At 37.9% G+C, this 18761-nt stretch overlaps 3 protein-coding genes across 12 annotated transcripts in view; 2 read left to right on the top strand and 1 right to left on the bottom strand.

Annotated features, from left to right (window-relative positions):
• Window positions 1-17123, top strand: part of LOC144634582 (uncharacterized) — a 121728-nt gene extending 104605 nt beyond the window's left edge. For all 6 annotated transcript variants that reach the window (XM_078493589.1, XM_078493592.1, XM_078493593.1 and 3 more), the window contains one exon: window positions 16154-17123. In XM_078493589.1, the coding sequence (XP_078349715.1) occupies window positions 16154-16998 (845 nt within the window). In that variant the 3' untranslated portion in view covers window positions 16999-17123. The remainder of the gene's footprint in view (window positions 1-16153) is intronic.
• LOC144635449 (uncharacterized) overlaps window positions 1-17626 on the top strand; it is a 42053-nt gene extending 24427 nt beyond the window's left edge. Inside the window, exon 3 of the mRNA XM_078494557.1 lies at window positions 17542-17626. The gene's annotated coding sequence lies outside the window, so the exon portion shown is untranslated. The remainder of the gene's footprint in view (window positions 1-17541) is intronic.
• Window positions 1-18761, bottom strand: part of LOC144634536 (pecanex-like protein 1) — a 110752-nt gene that overhangs the window by 49031 nt on the left and 42960 nt on the right. For 3 of the 5 annotated variants that reach the window (XM_078493513.1, XM_078493514.1, XM_078493515.1), the window contains exons 34-35: window positions 17680-18597; window positions 17117-17496 (exon numbers count right to left, since the gene is read on the bottom strand). The exons of the other annotated variants lie outside the window; for them this stretch is intronic. In XM_078493513.1, the coding sequence (XP_078349639.1) occupies window positions 17719-18597 (879 nt within the window). In that variant the 3' untranslated portion in view covers window positions 17117-17496; window positions 17680-17718. Of the gene's footprint in view, window positions 1-17116; window positions 17497-17679; window positions 18598-18761 lie in introns of those variants that run through there. 5 annotated transcript variants of the gene reach the window in all.

The raw sequence follows: 18761 nt of genomic DNA, 5'->3' as shown, positions 1-18761 counted from the left end.
ACAAATTTGATGGTCATTTCCTATGCCTAAGTTTGGCTAAAATCCGTGACACGGTCCCTTTAAGTCGGTCCTGGGGATGTCTCAAGTTTTCCAAGGTCAGAGAGTTTTTGAACCCAAACATGTCTACGTTTTAGCTATATTAGAAGGGCTGCTAGTTCACTAGATTTAGAAGAAGAGTTGTGCTTAGCTGTACTATAGAAGCAGACGGAGATAAAAGTTCTGAAGACGGGCAGAGTCTTGGTTACCTCTCGCAGAGCTTTTCCCCTAAAGCAGTCCTACATAGTTGGTGGAGAATCCGGGTATCGATCCCGGTACTTCTCGCATAACGATAGTTGCCAGTGATGGATTCTAAGGGAAAACGTCTACCTTTGATTTGTTTTTGTTTGTTGGTTTTCTGTTTTTAACTCACTGTAGCCTCGCCACAGCAGTTTGGTTCTTTTTCTGAAAAAAATAACCTTTTATCCTGCTTCGCTCATGGTTAGCCATAGTCCAAAACCTTTAACGTTTTATGACAACACCAAGCTTCTCAATATCCACACAGTTTTGAAATTTACTGATTTCGGAGTACATTTTTCCATGTCAAATGATTCTTGTTCTGATGTAAAAGCTAAGTTTTTCAATGATTTGTTAGCAACGGTTCGTAGTTTCCAGAAAGTCGCTCGAAGGCTGCTATCGTTGCCAGGTTTTTCAACTCTGATTGAGTCGGCGACACTTACTTGTTTGGTGGGACAGCCATCGAGAATGTCTTGTCCTAGAGCCTATCGAAATTCGGTTTCTGAGTGTAAAGTTTGGGCATTACGTTACTGTCGTGGTATTTTGGTATGAACGTCAATGGTTAAAAGCGGAAGGTCGCACGCGTCGTTCTAGTTAGATGTGTCACGCAGGCCTTTTTGGTATTTTTAGGGCAATCTACAAGTCGACAGGTCATAGGTGTGAGCCTAATCACATGTCCAATCTGAAAAAGACTCTCAAAACCCTTACTCGAGCCATGTCCACATCCCAGCAATTGATTCGTGTTGTCAATGGAAAAGTTGTTTATTTGTTTAAAGTGGCTGATCAACTCAACAGTAAGTTAAACGTCTTAAGCAATGATTTGAAAAGGGTAGATAACACATTTTCTGATTGGCAAAAGCAACTTAAAAAGTTTTCAAAACAGAACTAAATATACAGCGGAAATTAATCGAGCGTTTACTGCTTTTCTTAGACTTTTTGAGATACAAGATATTCTGAACCAAGTTTCGCGCCTGAATAGGAAAACGTTGATTGGCTACTCCGATTTGCCCGGCAAATCGGAGTAGCCAATCAACGTTTTCCTATTCTGTCTGCAACTTGGGAGACAGATTTGATGAAACAAATTTAGTAAATTTGTTTCATCAAATCTGGAGTCTCCCAAGTTGCAGACAGATCCAACGTTACAATTAACTATTTCTGCATTAGAACAAGGTTTGTCTGTACTCGCTAGTCCCATGGTTGATATGGAGCATGATGGTCGTGATTTGAATGTTAATATGTTATTTTTAGTTCCGGAGATTGCGAGCAATGAAAATTTTTGTGTGATTGAGCACTTGACTCCACTTAAGTTTAATATATCAGGTACTTGTTTTACCGGTCCCGTGTACGACAGACAAATCTTGCTCTGATAACATGTCCAAATTCAAAACAAATTGTTTCAATTGAAGCTTTGGACAGATGTTTTAGTAGCGAAGAAGGTTTTCTTTGTCCTACAAATGTATTGAAAACAGTAACTAGCTTGCAATGGTTGGGTTTTGCCTGGAATCCTGAACTGAAACTATCGTTTCCAACATCTGGTACGATTCTCACAAACACTGGTAAATTGGATATCACACCACTAGCCATCTACAATTTTCCGTGCAACGTTAGTTTTACTGGGATGAAAACAAGCCTTGCTACTTGTCCAAAGGCTCGGAGCGTGTCATTGCCGGTGTTTTCAGAAGATTCAATTGTATACGTTAAATGGGATCCAACCAAGAGTGACATGGGTACCCTGCAGCTCCATCATGAATCACTTTCAATTCCTCCACGCGTTGTTTTAAACCGGTCTGTCATAAATGACTTTGATGAGATGTTTAACTATTACGACAGTCAGCTTAGTTCAACCTTAGAGAAGGCAGATGATATGATTAACCAGATTGAGGTCACCACTGAAACCACGCTAACTGATTACATTGCTTATGTGGCACTTGGTCTGTCAGTCATTAATTTCATCCTATGTTGTGTTGCCTGCCAGTGTATTAAGATATTCCAGCGCCGTTTTCAGAAAGTGCCAGAAAGGCAAATCCGTCTTCAAACTGTTACCGTTACACCTCACCAGCACAAAATCTGCAAGCGTTGTGATAAACCCAAGCCCATCAGTCAGGAAAATCAAAACCAGTCAGTCCGTCAAGGCCATCACCGAGGGAAGAAAAGATCTTAAAAGGAACTTTGCGAAACATTCTTGAACACTGAACTTTGTGAACACTGATATGAATTACGTAATTAGTGTTGTAGCTCTTAACTTTTCTAGGCAGATTGATGAAGTTGCAGCTATTAATTTAGCATCAGTTAGTGGTCTTTTTGCTACTTTTAAATGTCAAGTGAATGGTTGTCGCTCAAGGCAAATGATACCTGTTTTTCGTGTAGATCACCCATTTTCATGGCAAACTTTAGATTTATTTTTAGGATTGTTTTCTGGTTTTGGTCGTTACTTAGTTTGGGAGGTTGACAATGTAGTTGAATTTATACAGATCTGTAGTTACTTTATGATACACGAACGTTTTCTCAATGATTTGTTTCGTGTTACCTTTCCGAGGGATTATTGTCATTTATTTCGGGAAAATAATTTTTGTGAGGTGTTGTTTACCTTAAAGTTATCTGGTTATCTTTGCCTTGCGCGAAACCTCATACATTTCGCATCTCAAGAGTTTGAGGGAATTTTTGTTTTTCAAGACTTAATGGCAGCTTTGAGCGCGTTTAGTTTTCAACGTATGGTTGAACAGCGTTATTCTGAGATCGAAGATATTTGATTGTGTTCGTTACTCTTTTCCCTTGTTATTTCAGTGATTATGGATATGATCGAAAGGTGGACATGTCTTTTTTGTTTGACATTAAAAAGCTCGACCACTTTCCCTATCGACTGGCTTTGTCTTCCATGTGACCATATTATCTGCATGGATTGTTTCAATGAGAAGAGAGCTATCTTGGAAAACATGTTATATTGCCCTTCTTGTGGTCTGGCAATGCCATTTGGTGCCTCCATTTATTTTTGGTTAGCCACAACTCAAGTCGCGGCAGCCAACGAGCCAAGAAATGAATTAGACGAGTTGGACTAACGTAGTCACCAACAATTCCTATTATTGAACACTAGTAATTTCTATAGTATGTTCTGTAATATCTTAGATTAGTTTTGTTTATATAACCTTTCTTGTATTTGATATTTTTGGTATTATTTTTCGTACTCATTATTATTCATTCTTAGTCTGCTGCAAAATTACATATTCGTAAATTTTGTGTAGTTCTTTGCAGTATTTTCTAGTAATTTTTCAACTTTTTGTTTTGCTGTACAAGGACGGATTGTCTGCTTGTTTTACATTTTGCTTATTTTATTAGCAATATATATTTTAAAGCTTTATTAACTTTATCAATTTTGTAGAATTTCCTTATTTTTAATACCACGTTTTAATCGTTTTTAATCTTTTTGGCATCGGGGACGATGCTTTGTTTAAGAAGGGGGCATGTTGTGAAGCTTAATAGTTGTTTTTAGAATTTAGTTGTTTTAGTTCTATGTCGGTTATTTGTCATTCTGTTGCTTCCGTTCAAGTCTTTTGTTGTAAGGGCCTGATTGCCCACACCAATGTTTTACGTTGTTTATCGTAGTTTATTAAGGACCCTTATCGCTAAGCTGTAGTCTTTCCCAGTGGTCATGTTTGGGTTAGTGCCTCGAAGCTTTGGTTATTTTGTAATTCAAGTTTAAAGCCCAAGGATGTTCAAGGTCTACCTCACACTAAGAGTTTCTAACTTTAGGTTGTGTTGGTTATTTTGTCAAGTGTTTGTATTTGAGGGTTCCGTTCCCACGGTAGAAGAACTTGAAATCATCTACTGATCTTGATTTGGGACCTCCGTAAAGGTTCCTGTTTTGGTTTAGTTTTTGAGCGTCTTGATTTATCATTGGCCGTTTACTCTTTATTTTGGTTTTTCATGTAGGTTTGTTTGTATTTGTTTTCTTAAGTCGGTCCTGGGGATGTCTCAAGTTTTCCAAGGTCAGAGAGTTTTTGAACCCAAACATGTCTACGTTTTAGCTATATTAGAAGGGCTGCTAGTTCACTAGATTTAGAAGAAGAGTTGTGCTTAGCTGTACTATAGAAGCAGACGGAGATTAAAGTTCTGAAGACGGGCAGAGTCTTGGTTACCTCTCGCAGAGCTTTTCCCCTAAAGCAGTCCTACAGTAGCAAAATATATGCTTAATGCTACTATACTTATCAGAAAACTAGAAAGCTGTGTAGTGGTTTGTTTTCTAGGAAACAGACACTGCAATTTGCCTCGGTGATGACACCGAGTTCTGATGTGTCAACTCAGCAGCTTTGCGTGACAGATTCAACTTCTCTCTGCATACAGACTTGTGAGACACCAAATTCCCTTTGGCCACTAAGCATTGACAAGATGAATGCAGACTATTTCAATTTGTTGAGTCATTTTAAATTACTGTTGAGTTACTTTACAACCCCCAAAATTTCTTTCAACACATCTATTGTATTTTATGATTGTAAGGAAACAAAAAACTGTTCCTAATGGACTGGTATTAAAATGTTTGGAATGGCTACATTTCAGTTTAAAAGGCGTTTGTTACTGTTAGTAAATGTTACAAATAACTATACAAACATTTTCCAGAGTATCTACTAGATATACATTGTACTCTATTTGGATTCATTAAAGACCTTTAGCCACTTCGTTTGGCACAATCAAACGACTTTATTCTTCTCTTATAATTATGCTTTAATAGAAAGATGGGTTGATACAAGTAGATCAGGTTTCATCAGCTTGAGCAATGTCTTACATTTTTTACATGGACAGACCTCAAATATCAAGAGAATATGAAAACATAATATCATACTTCCCACTCCTTGCCTCCAGCGTTCCCTGCACACACCCCCATATCACCCCACCCTACCGAACGCACTCCCCTAATTTCCAATTACTACTAGTCTTATAAACTAGATTCTTATAAAAAAAGAGTGTAGTGAACTTGTTGAGTTTTGCAATAAACGTTTTACTTAGTTTTTCGTTTTTACCGGGATAAATCAGTGGTGATATTTTATTTCTCACCCAACGTACACTAAATCATCTCTATATACAGTGTAGTTATTCAGTGTAAAAGTGGGCTTCACTAAAAACAAAAATAATTGTTTGAAGCACTTAAAAAAAGGAGTCAGGTTGTATTCACACCTCGCGCTCGAGCTAGTCGTTGAGCACTTCGAAAAAACGTCACTTATACTGTATGAATTTCTTCCGCCTAGAAAATTTAAGGCTGAAAGTCGGAATAAACTCACAGCAATAAGAAGAGCAGAGCGTTTACAAGGCGCTGGGGTTACCCTGGCGCTAGGGTAACCCTAGCGCTCAGCTAGGGTTACCCTAGTGCTAGGGTAACCCTAGCTGCCTTGTAAACACGTCGATGAAAAAAAGAAGGAATGTGGGAGCGCTAGGGTAACCCTCCTGCTAGGGTAACCCTAGCACTAGGGTTACCCTACCTGCTTGTAAACAAGCCCTTAATCTCGTGTCACGAGGCACGCGATCAGATTCGCGAGTAGGCAATTGATATATCTCAGCTTCGTCGGGAGAAAGATAATAATATATAAATTTAGGCAAGCCTAAAAGCGGAGCTCCCCAGTTAATTATTTTGCACTTTATTGAACTCTGAATTCTGGCCATTGTAAAACTTTAAGGCTAAGAAATTTATATTCGTTTTATTTTTTTAATAAATAATAATTAATATTTTTCCTTATTTCTTTTTTACCGTGTCCGGGGTGGGGGGGGGGGGGGTACTCCCTAAAATTTACTATGGGGGTGTGCCGTTGAGTTGCTGAGACTCTGGACCTGTTCCAGAGACAAAAGGTTCAATTTGCGACCCTGTTCCAGACAAACACTGCAGAAGTAGGTACCCTGTTCCAGCAATATCCACAATGGAAATATATGAAGATAGATATAAAAACACTACCGTACATCACAAAGCTCTCACTTGACTTCGTCTGTGGCTTGGAGATAAAGCGATGAAAGGAGTGGAGTTTCATAGCTATATACAATGTACTTGATAGTGTTTAATCAGGATTCTGGGAAAACAATCAACCCTGTTCCAGAGTCAAAAGGGTGATTTGTATACCCTGTTTCAGAGTCAGAGAGGCAAAAAGCATACCATGTTGAGCGGCACATACCCGTATAGCTCTTATATGGGAGTACCATCCCCCCCTCCGGGTACCGTGTACAGCAACACCAAATAAGAGAACAAACAAAATCAATCAAAATGTTATAATTCCACCGAACGCATTATCATAAAGAAGTCTGGATGGGAAATTATGTTGCAAAACGGGCAATTATGTTACCTTCATGTAGAAAAAAAGGAGGGAGGAGTAGGGCTGCATGTCGGGGTAGATAGGCATATCACATGGCAAATTAGGCATTTTTGTTGTTGCTTTACCAGCTTTAAAAGAAAGAAAAAATCACTTTACATTTAGAGTATAAAGGAAATAACGAACATCTACATTTATAATAAGGTTGATTTTAATTTTTTTCATTCACTCATTTATTCATTTTCATTTTCACTATTTGCCTATATTTTAAGGACGGTGCCTCCTATTGCTACTGCGCACTTGTTCTGCGCATCACGCAATGCATCGATCACACTGGGCGCGCGCGCTTTTAATTAATTTACTCGCTCAAAATGACGAATTCAACTACGCGAGCAAGCGCGCGACTAAAAATCAAGAAAGTTTTCTCTGCGACGAAATCCAGTTTATACACATTTCCTAAGCCAGGAACAGCGGAAAAGCAACATATCAGTAACCATTGACCGATAACCACTAAAAATGGCTCACATTAACAGTTAAAAACAAATCGCTAAGCGCTAAAACGTTACCCGCAAACTGCTAACCGTGACAAATGGCGTAGTGCACGCGCGAGATGCAAATATTCAACTCGCCAGGGAGGGGATAGGAAAAATGTAACAGACCCCATAAGCGATTTCCTAGAACCTGAAAACAACTGGTATAACTTTTAAAAACGCGTAATGACCCCTAATTTTTATTTTATAAAATGGAAGTGGTAAGTCTATAGAGCACATGTTTAATTCTTCATTAAGTGAAAAAAAATTTAAGCCGATTTTCTGGCCGTGCAAGTGAGAGCTGGTAGAGTCAAAAATGGCTCAAACGCAATTATTTTGTTAATAAAAACGTGAATCACGCAGTTCCGAAGACATTATTTGTTAGTTATTGAAAAGATTGTTATATTTAATGTTGATTTTGTTCATGAAAAACCAATTTCAAATGGAATTTGCAAGGAAATTGTATTTAGTTTTACTTTATTTTAAAATGCCACGTCAGCACTTTTTTCCAGATTTCAAACCTAATTATCTCCAAAAATTTGCGTGGCTACCCCCAATTTCCTTTTTGAATTTCAGTAGCCCTTGGTAACATCTACATTTCTTGCATAGTCATCGGCCGGGCAAAAATACTTTGTTATTAGTAGGCACCGTCCTTAATTTTGAATGGAAATGGCAGAGGTTATAGCTAATGGTTTACAGCATGTTGCCCAAACCAAGCTAACTCCAAGCAAACCGGAGTGAAAGCTAACCACAAGCAAACTAGAGTGAAAGCTAACCGCAAGCAAACCAGATGAATAAAGCTAACTGCGAGCAAACAGGGGTGAACCTAACTCCAGAAACAAAGAAGTGACATTCTGTCATTCCACCGAACAGGGTCACCCCATCCCCAACCCCCCCCCCCCCCCAAAAAAAAAAAAAAAAAAAAAAAAAAGAAAAGAAAAGAAGAAGATAGCACCTTGTTCACTTTTACATGTCTTTTGACTCCCCTTCCTCTTAAGGGGTTTCACTTCACTTACAGAAAAAAAGCAAAAATTCTGGGAAGCTAGAATATTGTTTGTGAGTCTCAAACTCAGTTTTGTTATTTGATTACCCAGAAAAAAAATAGAATCATGTCTGCTTGTGTATAAAACTATGCAAGAAAAAATATAACATCAATACTTTGACTACTCTTTTAAAAATTTGTTTGTATTATTGTCCACATCTTTATGGAGTCATGTTGCCCATTTGTCATGGAGTTCACAAAGCAAGCAAGTGAGTCACAATTTGGTTGCTACATGGTACCTTATGGATACTGCAAATTTTATCTGGCTAAATAGAATATTTCACTTATTTTAAAAATATAGCTGTTCTTATAAATTGTACACAGCATACAATACATAAGAATGAAATTGGTTATGCATATTGCTTGCAATAACGGTTTTAAACTCACCTATACTTTAGAATTACAGTACCACCAGTTTCAGCATAACTAATCCAAATTCAAATAATTACATTGCTTTGTAACTCCACTACCTCCCCCAAAGTCAACCAAAGATCTTATCATATAATTAGACAACTACATGTAAGTCCTGTGTAGTTGAGGGCTCAAAACATTTGGACACTTGCAGGTCATGTTAACTGGCCAAACAGATTTTAACTTGGTCACATGTGGTTTCTTACCAGTCAAAACATTGAAAATAGCAATTTTAAACTACCACCATTTCTGCTGTCACTGTTTTCGCTGCATATTTTTGAAAAGATCACTTCATAATGCCCTTGTTACATCTAACAAGATGTGAAAGTGACAGGTCAATCAAGAAGTCGTTTTCTGAAGTACACTGTAAATAGGTTAACATTTAAAATCTAAATTTTGCTTATTTGCAGCTTTTCTTGATTTTAACTTACATGTAATTTACTAGTCTCTTAAAAATAGCATCATGACGACACCCAAACATCGAGCTGGATTTAATCTTTCCTGTTTTCTATTTATGTCCTTGTCCTTGTCTGTTTTTGTGTCTGTGGCACTGCAAACTCTGCAACTCATGTTAACCCTGAAAAAAGTCAAATGCCACAGATTAAATTAAAATTGATTAATTGTCATCAATATCAATAATTTATAAAACAAAACACTTAACTTGAGCTTGTTTAACTGAAGCCAAACCACTGGATGCAAAAGGATCCATTAGATATTTAACAGAGATGGATCAGCACAGACTATTTTTTTTTACTGATAACTGCAAAGTCAACTAAATATTTTAATAAACTCAAAGCATCACTGCAAACCCTAACACCTCCTCTTATTGGTAATTAAAAGGTTTGGCCTTTAATCAACCCCCCTCCCCCTCCCCCTCCCGCTAGCCCTTTTGGAACTTCCATTGACCTTACATGGGATGGATCTGAATATTTGGGTTTTCCTTGGTATAAGAACCTGTGAAAAATGTCTGTTTTGAAGCTATTGTTTTCCTGCTCCATGTTGTTTTGAGGCTCTTTGATGCTGGTTCATACACTGAGGATGAGCTGGCCATGGATTTCTGCCATAACCACACATTGGAATTTGTGAGGAGTTTGTGAGGGGAGGTGACATTCAAACCATTTAACCTTCCACAGTGAGGATAGGGTATAGATATTTTCTGGTACAAGATCTAGGCATTTCATGAAAACATACTTTTAGTGAAATATTAATTATTTAAATTGTCTACTAATACATTGTAGTTGTTTTGAATGTCACTGAAGAGAGACAAACTAACTCCCGAGTTAGGATTTCGAGTTAGGATTTCGAGTTGGATTTTTGAGTTGGATTTTCGAGTTGGATTTTTGAGTTAGGATTACAAGTTGGATTTTCGAGTTGGATTTTCGAGTTGGATTTTTGAGTTAGGATTACGAGTTGGATTTTCGAGTTGGATTTCGAGTAAGGATTTCGAGTTGGATTTCAAGTTGGATTTTCGAGTTGGATTTTCGAGTTAGGATTTCGAGTTGGATTTTTGAGTTGGATTTTCGAGTTGGATTTTTGAGTTAGGATTACAAGTTGGATTTTCGAGTTGGATTTTCGAGTTGGATTTTTGAGTTAGGATTACGAGTTGGATTTTCGAGTTGGATTTCGAGTAAGGATTTCGAGTTGGATTTCAAGTTGGATTTTCGAGTTGGATTTTCGAGTTAGGATTTCGAGTTGGATTTTTGAGTTAGGATGTCGAGTTGGATTTTTTTTGACAAAGCAAAACCCATTACAATTATTGAAAGCTAACCATAAACAGGCTAACTGGAGTGCATAGTAGGCTAACCAAAGTGAATAGTAGGCTAACAGGAGTGTGTAGTAGGCTAACCGGAGTGCATAGTAAGCTAACTGGCGTGTATAGTAGGCTAACCGGAGTGCATAGTAAGCTAACTGGCGTGTATAGTAGGCTAACCGGAGTGCTTAGTACGGTAAGCAACTTGAAAATCCAACTAGAAATCCTACATGTAACTCGAAATCTAACTCGAAATCCAACTCCAAAATCCAACTCCAAAATCCAACTCGAAATCCTAACTTGAAATCCAACTCGAAATCTTAACTCGAAATCCAACTCGAAATCCAACTGGAAAATCGAACTCGTAAATCCAACTCAAAATCCTAACTCGAAATCCAACTCGAAATCCTAACTCGGTGAATAGGCAACCTCCATTGAGGAGTTGAATAATGAATGCAAATATTTCACAAAGTAAGAAGATCAGCAGCAACCAAATGCAGATTAAAGCAGCTGGGTAAAAAAAGAACGAAACTGAATAAAACATATTTCAATTATAACTAATATAAACTAGATACCTGATTTACTTTGCTGTTGTCCACTTTGCACAGAGCATTCTATACCAAGTTCAACAAAACTTGACTGTAGCCAGTAGGTATTCTTCATTCATTGCGGCTTAATGGCAGAATATAACACTACCTAAAAGAAGGATTGACATAATAATCTATTAAAAACCACCACACTAGCTCTAATTAATGGCCCTGTTTATAACAAGAATTTATAAAAAATTCTGTCTTATTTAATGGATCTCATCAAGTATAATAATATTAGCCTCTTTCGTTTATACACTCAGTGTAGTGACCCTTCCTTCCTACAATGGGATATTTAGCTTTTCTACTTGGAGATTTCTTGTTAACTTACTTGTATAGAAAAAACATTGCCATTGCAACAACAACACACTTTATTTGCATTCCCAATTACAAATGGTATTGCAATCAATGGATTGCAAATATAATAATATTAGCCTCTTTCGTTTATACACTCAGTGTAGTGACCCTTCCTTCCTACAATGGGATATTTAGCTTTTCTACTTGGAGATTTCTTGTTAACTTACTTGTATAGAAAAAACATTGCCATTGCAACAACAACACACTTTATTTGCATTCCCAATTACAAATGGTATTGCAAAAGTATAGGAAAATAATGATAATAATAATAATACGAATTACATCTAAAGATATGTAAGGGCAAGTAATAGGATCAACTAATTGACAATTGTTGCGATTGTCGATTCATTTCTTAGTGCAAAAGCTTCATGAATGAAGTAACCTAATGTTTTACAGAGAAAGGCATCTATATTATTAAAGAGGAATATAATTTTTTGATTGGCATCTAAAGAACTAAAATCAGAATAATTACTAACAATGTAGTCTATTAGAGATTTTCTAATTGTATCATATCTACTACAATTAAGTACAAAATGTTCTTCGTTTTCAATTTCATTTGAGCTGCAGTTTTGACAGATTCTCAGATGCTCAGGAAGTTAAGGATAAGAATGTCTACCAGTTTCAATTCGTAGGTTATGGTTGCCTACTCTAAGTTTTGCTACTGCCCGTCGATGTTTAAGATTTGTAATAAGTTCTAGTGATCGAGTTAGAGGGAGTAACATCTGTTTTGAAAGTAGAGTAAAATTTCAGTTTTTTGTTACATCTAATCAATTCATGTTGATGCATTTCTAAACCAGTTTTAAAGTTTTCGATTATTTTGGATTGACACTGTTTAGTTTTTAATCTATCTCCTTTTGTATCAATCATAGTTTGTAAATCAGTAGAGAAATCGGTACCATATTGTTTAAGTATATCATAGATGGAGAGCATAAAGCATTTTTTTCCAGAGTCTGCCAGTTGAGTTGAAATTTGAAGGCATTGTCTGGCAACGCTTGAAGTCGGAAGGTTTAGTAAGTGAAGCCAAAACTTGAGTGTATTAGAGAAAATAGTTAGTTTGAGAGGGAGTCTTCCGGTTTCATTTCCTGCTGCGACATTCGATGCTCTTCTATTAAGGCAAAGATAAGATTTGTAAAATTGCGAGGGAAAGCGTTCGATAGGATCTTTCTCCCATTTGTTAAGATTGAGGCTATCATATGCCCCCCATATTTCTGAACCATATAAAAGAACGGGTAGAAAGACAGCTTTAAATAAGAAATTACATTTGGATATAGAGAGTTTGTTGAATTCAATATACCTTTTAAATGCAAATACTGAACGTCTAGATTTTTCGACTAAACTCTTTTTTGAGGAGGTGAAACTCCCATTCGAGCTAAATATTGTTCCCAGGTAGGTGTAATCTGGGGTATTAATAATTTGGTTTCCATTTAAAAAGAAAGAATATTTTTCCCGGGTGCTTTTACGGTTCTGCTTTTGAAAAATTAAAACTTTTGTTTTCCGAAGATTTATTTTCAACAGCCATTTTTGTACGTAATTTTGGAGTGTGTCGATTTGCTTTTGAAGACCTGAAGCACTTTGAGATATAAGGACTAGATCATCTGCATAAAATAGACAATTAAGTGGATCTCCATTTGGTAGGGTAATTGCGTCTGTATCACGAGAGTTATCTAGAGTAAAAGGAAAGTCGTTTAAATATAGATTGAATAGTAGAGGAGACAGAATACATCCTTGTCTTACACCCCTGTTGTAATTAAAGAATTGGGTCCTACGATTTCCGCACTTTATGGCGCATTTGGATCTAGAGTACATATCTGAGATCAGTTGATAAAAGTGTCCACCTAGTTTATAGGTAATCAGCTTTGAAAGTAAACCATCATGCCATATAGAGTCAAAAGCTTTTTGAAAATCAACAAAACAGCAAAATAATTTTCCCTTATTTGCATTAGTTACATATTTGTCAATAAGAGTTCGTAAAGAGAAAATGTGATCCGATGTCCGAAATCCCTCTGTGAAACCAATTTGTGAGGGATGTAATAGATTTTTGTTTTTGGTGAGAGGCCATTGCAAAGATACACATTCAACACTGTCATAGTGATAGTCAATGTAAGGGCCGAATCGCACTAGCGGACAAATTTTGTAACAATTGGTATATTTCATCATTAACGTGTCACTTGTTACAGAAAACAAGTGCGAGTGCGTTTTTTGAGACCTAGAACTTGTCCAACATTTCAGGAAAACAAAGAAGCAGTTGTCTTATGATTGGTCCGCGTTGCACGCGCGATAGATGTTGTCAAACAATTGCAAAAACAAGTGCGAACGACTTGTTGGACAAGGGCAAATTTTGTCAAAATGGACAAATCATCAAAGGGGCCGAAGTCCTGCCTCAAGGCAGGACAACTCATGACAAGTCGCATTCCCATGCCCCTCGTAATGCCAGATAACAATATGTTGTTGATTGGCTATTGTGTTTGGTCCAAATTGCACCGAAAAACAACACGCACTCAAAAGTTGTTGGGATAGTATACACCATGATGTGGCTCTCACTTTCATAATCCAGCCGCAAAATCTTTTCGCGGGAGGCAAAGCATATTTATAAGTGAAGTGTTTCGGCCAAATGTAAGAATGAGAAAAGAAAAAGTTATCTTGAGACGACTCATTATCACTGCATGAGAACACGCGTACTTTAAATGCGAATTGTTTTAGATTTTTTTACCGCGTTGTACTGCATATTTGATGTTTGCCCAAGACGACCGTGCTGAGAAATGTACAGGGATGGCAGAAGCACGTGTAGAGCTATTGTACTAATAATTACACCTTTTGTTTTCTTCAAAATGTCTCTGACTTGTCGCGACAATTTTGTTTTTGTAAAAAATGTTATGACATTTAAAACTTGTCCGCTAGTGCGATTCGGCCCTTAGTTTGCATACACAGCTGCATACAGTGTCTAAAATGGCATGAATTACAAGTAGAGCGAACAATTGTGTTTTATAAAATTACTCAAAATAATTAACTAAGATAGTTTTATGTGGAAATAAACTGAGTTTTTTTTGTTTCTGCTAAGGTGTGGTAAAAACGTGTCAACGCAAGAAATTCGCAACGTAACGATCTCTTGGCGTATTCGTCCACGACCCTAAAATAGTTCGTTCAAACGAATTCCAACAGCGAGTAAATAAGAATAAATAGATGAATTAAAAAAACTAAAACACTAAGTTTAGCTGGGAGTTTAAATAAAAACATTAAGTCATTAACAGCTCATGAATTAATCGGAGGCGAAGCGGCCACAGTTTTTCGTATTATTATCCAACCGCGTAGTACATGTGTAAGCATATAATTACAAATTTTCACAAAAAACATGGACTTAGTGTATTCAGTAAAGTTAAAGTTTGTTACCTCATATTTGAAGTCGGAGAATGCTTGTCAATTCACAGCAATTCAGCAGGGCAAAGCTTTCAACCAGCTCATGAATTAATCGGAGGCGAAGCGGCCGCAGTTTTTCGTATTATTATCCAACCGCGTAGTACATGTGTAAGCTATAAATTATAACTTACTCCAGCACCACCGACCTTTGAATTATCTGCGAAGGTCTATTTCAGCCTTTTCCATCCGTGTAGCTATTGACACATCTTTTTTCCTTCACTTCAGTTAATTGCGTTTAGCTCAATTAATTTCCTAGAGCTGGTCATCCGCCGAAACGGTAGAAACTCGCTCGCTCTCCTCCACCTGTGCCATTTTTTCGGATCTCCCCGTAAGCCCTTATCGTTTGCCATAACTTCCATGATGTGTAAAGCCTTTAGACGGGGTAGACCGAGAAATATTTACGAAGACATTTCTTTTCCCTGCTCGGTTTCTCCTTGTGCTTCGTTCAGCTTACAAACTGACCGGGTTGTTCACTTTGTCCTTCATGTAAATCTAAATGGACTGACCATGGAAAAGTACTTGCGCCCGCGGACCAATAGCAATGCTATCACTTGGTCAGCGGTCAACTTCAAAAAACCACGCGACCTTGACTAGTTCTAAACCTGAGCCCGCGATATGGTCATGTAATACTGGTCAGCGGATACGTTGTTTTGACAGCTGTCAATTGACCATAAAATGGATGTCCAATATCAAAGATCTTAGTCGATTACCTCACTCAGGCAGAAGATTGTCTCCCCTCCCCCCTCTGCTTGGGTTGCCTTGGGACTCCCCTCCCCCTCCCCGAGAGTCTGTACGCGCGCGCGGTCGGTCGGGCGTACGCACCAAATTTTTTCGGCCTCCTGGGTTTACATCAATTCTCTCGTACCCGCATTACCCATGGTGCTCCGCTCCGCGCGCTGGCGCGCGCTGAGGAGCTCCGCTAATAATAATAATAATAAAAATAATAATAATAATAATAATAATAACGATAATAATAATAATAATAATAATAATAATAATAATAATAATAATAATAATAATAATAATAATAAAGTTTTTTGGGCGCATTTAAAGAACTCAATGCGCTTACATTTCTATATTAAAAAAGAGGTTAGCTAAAACTAATATAATGTTATAATTTCCTAAGACACTATAAAATAAAAAAAAGTGTAGTCAAAGATCATCGATCCACGATCATAATATAGCTAAAGTCGTCAACGAAAAAATAACCAATGTGTAGAGACGCTTTCCGAACTTTCCTCTATGTTCATCAACGAAAACTACTTTGGGTTCACGTAAGCATCTATTCGCCACGTTTTTCTTTTGGCCAAAGCAAGGGGCGCATGCCAGAGTGAAAATGCCTAGTACACAAATGATGAATACATAACTAATCATAAATGAACATGAAATTAAACCGCAACAGCCCTACGTTCACAAATATTTTGTTTGTAAATTTTAACATAAAAGAAGTAAAGGTTTAGCCTGAGTTCTTTGTTCATCTTTTTAACTTTTCGAGTATTTCATAGGCGAAGGTGGAGATTTGACTTTGTTCATGACTGGAAAGAAACCACGCCCAAGTACTGAACCTATGTACAGTGGAGGAAACTATGTGGACTTTCCGATTACCAGTGGATATGGCTCAGTTTCGTATACTCATTTTGTTAGCAGTTTTATTAAAAATTCCGAAAATATTTTGGTCTCTCAAAGTATGTGTAATGGATACTTCTGTGGATGTTTTGCACCTTTGAAAATGTACTATCCAGCACCTGCCCGTACCTGGGGGATTCGAAAAAACTATGACGATTTCTCCGAGTTCGTCGATGAACAGTGGAAATCAACAGATATTTATTCTCTTGCATGCGATGAGAACTTTGGATTTGGAGTGTTTTTTATGGCAAATTATGGCACAAGTCAAACAATTGTAACGAACACATCTGACATAGAGGAGGAATGGAACGAGGGCTTTAAGATCACTGCATATGCTGCTCGGGGTTCAACATTTTACATTATTATGACAAAGGACACAGAGGAATACAAACACAAAGCACAGGCATGGTTCACTCGTAATACATGGACCGGGGCTAGGGATGAAATACAGACGGCGCATAAAAAGGGAAAAGCCATAACAGGAATATGTTACTCAACTGGACTGGAGCAGTATTTTGTTGTAATGACAGAAACATCAGAGCGCCAGACTTACAAATGGTTTGAACCTGGTACTTCCACAAAGTGGATGGACGAGCAATATGAAGAAGGATATCATCCGACCGTCGTTTTTAAGGATCCAACGGATAATAAAACTCTAGTCGTGATGACTAGGGATAAAAACAGATCAGGATCTGTATCTCGATTTAATTATGAGCTTAAGTAAGCTTGAAGCACTTCCAAAGACATATTCATAATACAAATGCTATGAATTCACTATTCTTAGAATACCTCCAGGGCCGTGCCTAACAAGAAATGAGCCCAGCAAAATCAAACACTATGTAAGAAAAAGTATCGTGCGTAAAGCCTTTTCAGTATAGACTTTTCTACGAATGACTCATCTTTGCTGCAGTTTTCGCACGTTATTATAAATCTCAGGATTTGACTTGGTTGTAAATCGCTAGTTCGCTTTTGGACAACTAGTACTGTTTAAAAACATGTTGACCTCGTCACATAAACCTTAATATACTTTACATTTATTTAGCTATGTACAATTATTGTTATCGATATTTACAATTGAAGTTCATCTACAGCTAAATTGAGATTACACGTTGCATTGCAATTAGTTTTGTTTCAATATTACGTTTCCTTAATTCGTCAGTCTTACTGATAAGTATTTAAACTGCGAAGAAAGTTCTAAAGTATTCAAATGTTGCTACTCAAACTGAAATTAACCACGAAGCCAAAATACAAATTCTCTTTTTACCAGCCTCCATAATTTTCTTCTAACATTACTTGGGAGAATTGTCTTGGTGATCACTTCCTATATTCTCATAACCCGCACGCATGACTTGTATTGGTATTTTATGGAGAAATCAGCTGTTGATCACCGATTATTAGGGCTTACACTAGAATGAACATGTTTTCACATCAAGCCGTTTTCAATTTACACTTCTATTCCAGCGTCCATGACCCCTGCTTCAGCTATAGGCACGAACTTGTCATCAATCTTAACCAAAACAATCGGCCGATCCACATGGCTCCTCCTAGCAGGGTCCCTGTGACACGGTGTCCATCTATGTACCACAGTCCCTTCCACACCCTCAACTGGGTTCCAGTCCTTCCAGTAAGATCTCCCGCCTCGTTCCCTCATGAGTTCCGAAGGCCACTGAACATCAATCCTTCGCCCCAAGTTTATACTATCATAAACTTGCCCGCGGTCAATAATACGTACACGCTGGGTCAAGCCCTCTGCCGCCGCAGCTCCAGGACTTTGGAGCTGAGGTGCTGGGTGCTGAGCTAAGGTCACTGATAATGTGCTGGGTCTCTTGGAGCCCGAGCTTGCAGTAGATCTTTGACTCGTTCGCAAACCAGGTTGGCCCCTACTGAAGGAGGAACTTGGAGTTGACCTACGGGTGCTTATATAAATGGGGCCCTCGCGAAAACTCGTGCAACGCTCCGCGAAACTTGGCCCTATAGACACGTCTGGCACTGTGCCATCCGGGAGATCTCCTCCACTTTGACAAGTGGCACCACAGCGCATGCGTATGCGGTGCCACAAACGACCGAGACAACCAGCAATGCCGTTGAAACTTAAAGGACCGCCAACAACTCTAGCGAGTTGTGTATTTGAGTCTGCATAGGATGTTGTGAGTGGTGACACATATATAGGATATCCTATAGGCTGGTCGCACGAAGAGTTAATAATGTTTCGTAACGCCTGCTTAGCGTTTTGAATTGAGCCACGCTCCGGGTTCCGGTTCCTAAGAAAGATCAGTTCTTGAAGTTGCCCTGCCCATAATCCACGAACACACTCGCGATTAACCTGAAAACCAAGCAAAATAAAATCAGTATTCAAGCATTGTCAAGAGCATGGATCGAGTCAACAATTTCTAGACAAAGCTGAGCAAAATATTGTGATTTGTCCGTTAGAAAAACTGATTGAGGCAAATAAACAATTAATCTGCGAGACACATGTAAATAACGATG

Source organism: Oculina patagonica, chromosome 13, assembly GCF_052425735.1.
Source record: "Oculina patagonica isolate OP01 chromosome 13, crgOcupat, whole genome shotgun sequence".
NCBI classification, from domain to species: Eukaryota; Metazoa; Cnidaria; class Anthozoa; order Scleractinia; family Oculinidae; genus Oculina; species Oculina patagonica.
The sequence above is the reverse complement of the archived record's forward strand: the minus strand, read 5'-3'. Positions and strand labels throughout refer to the sequence as shown.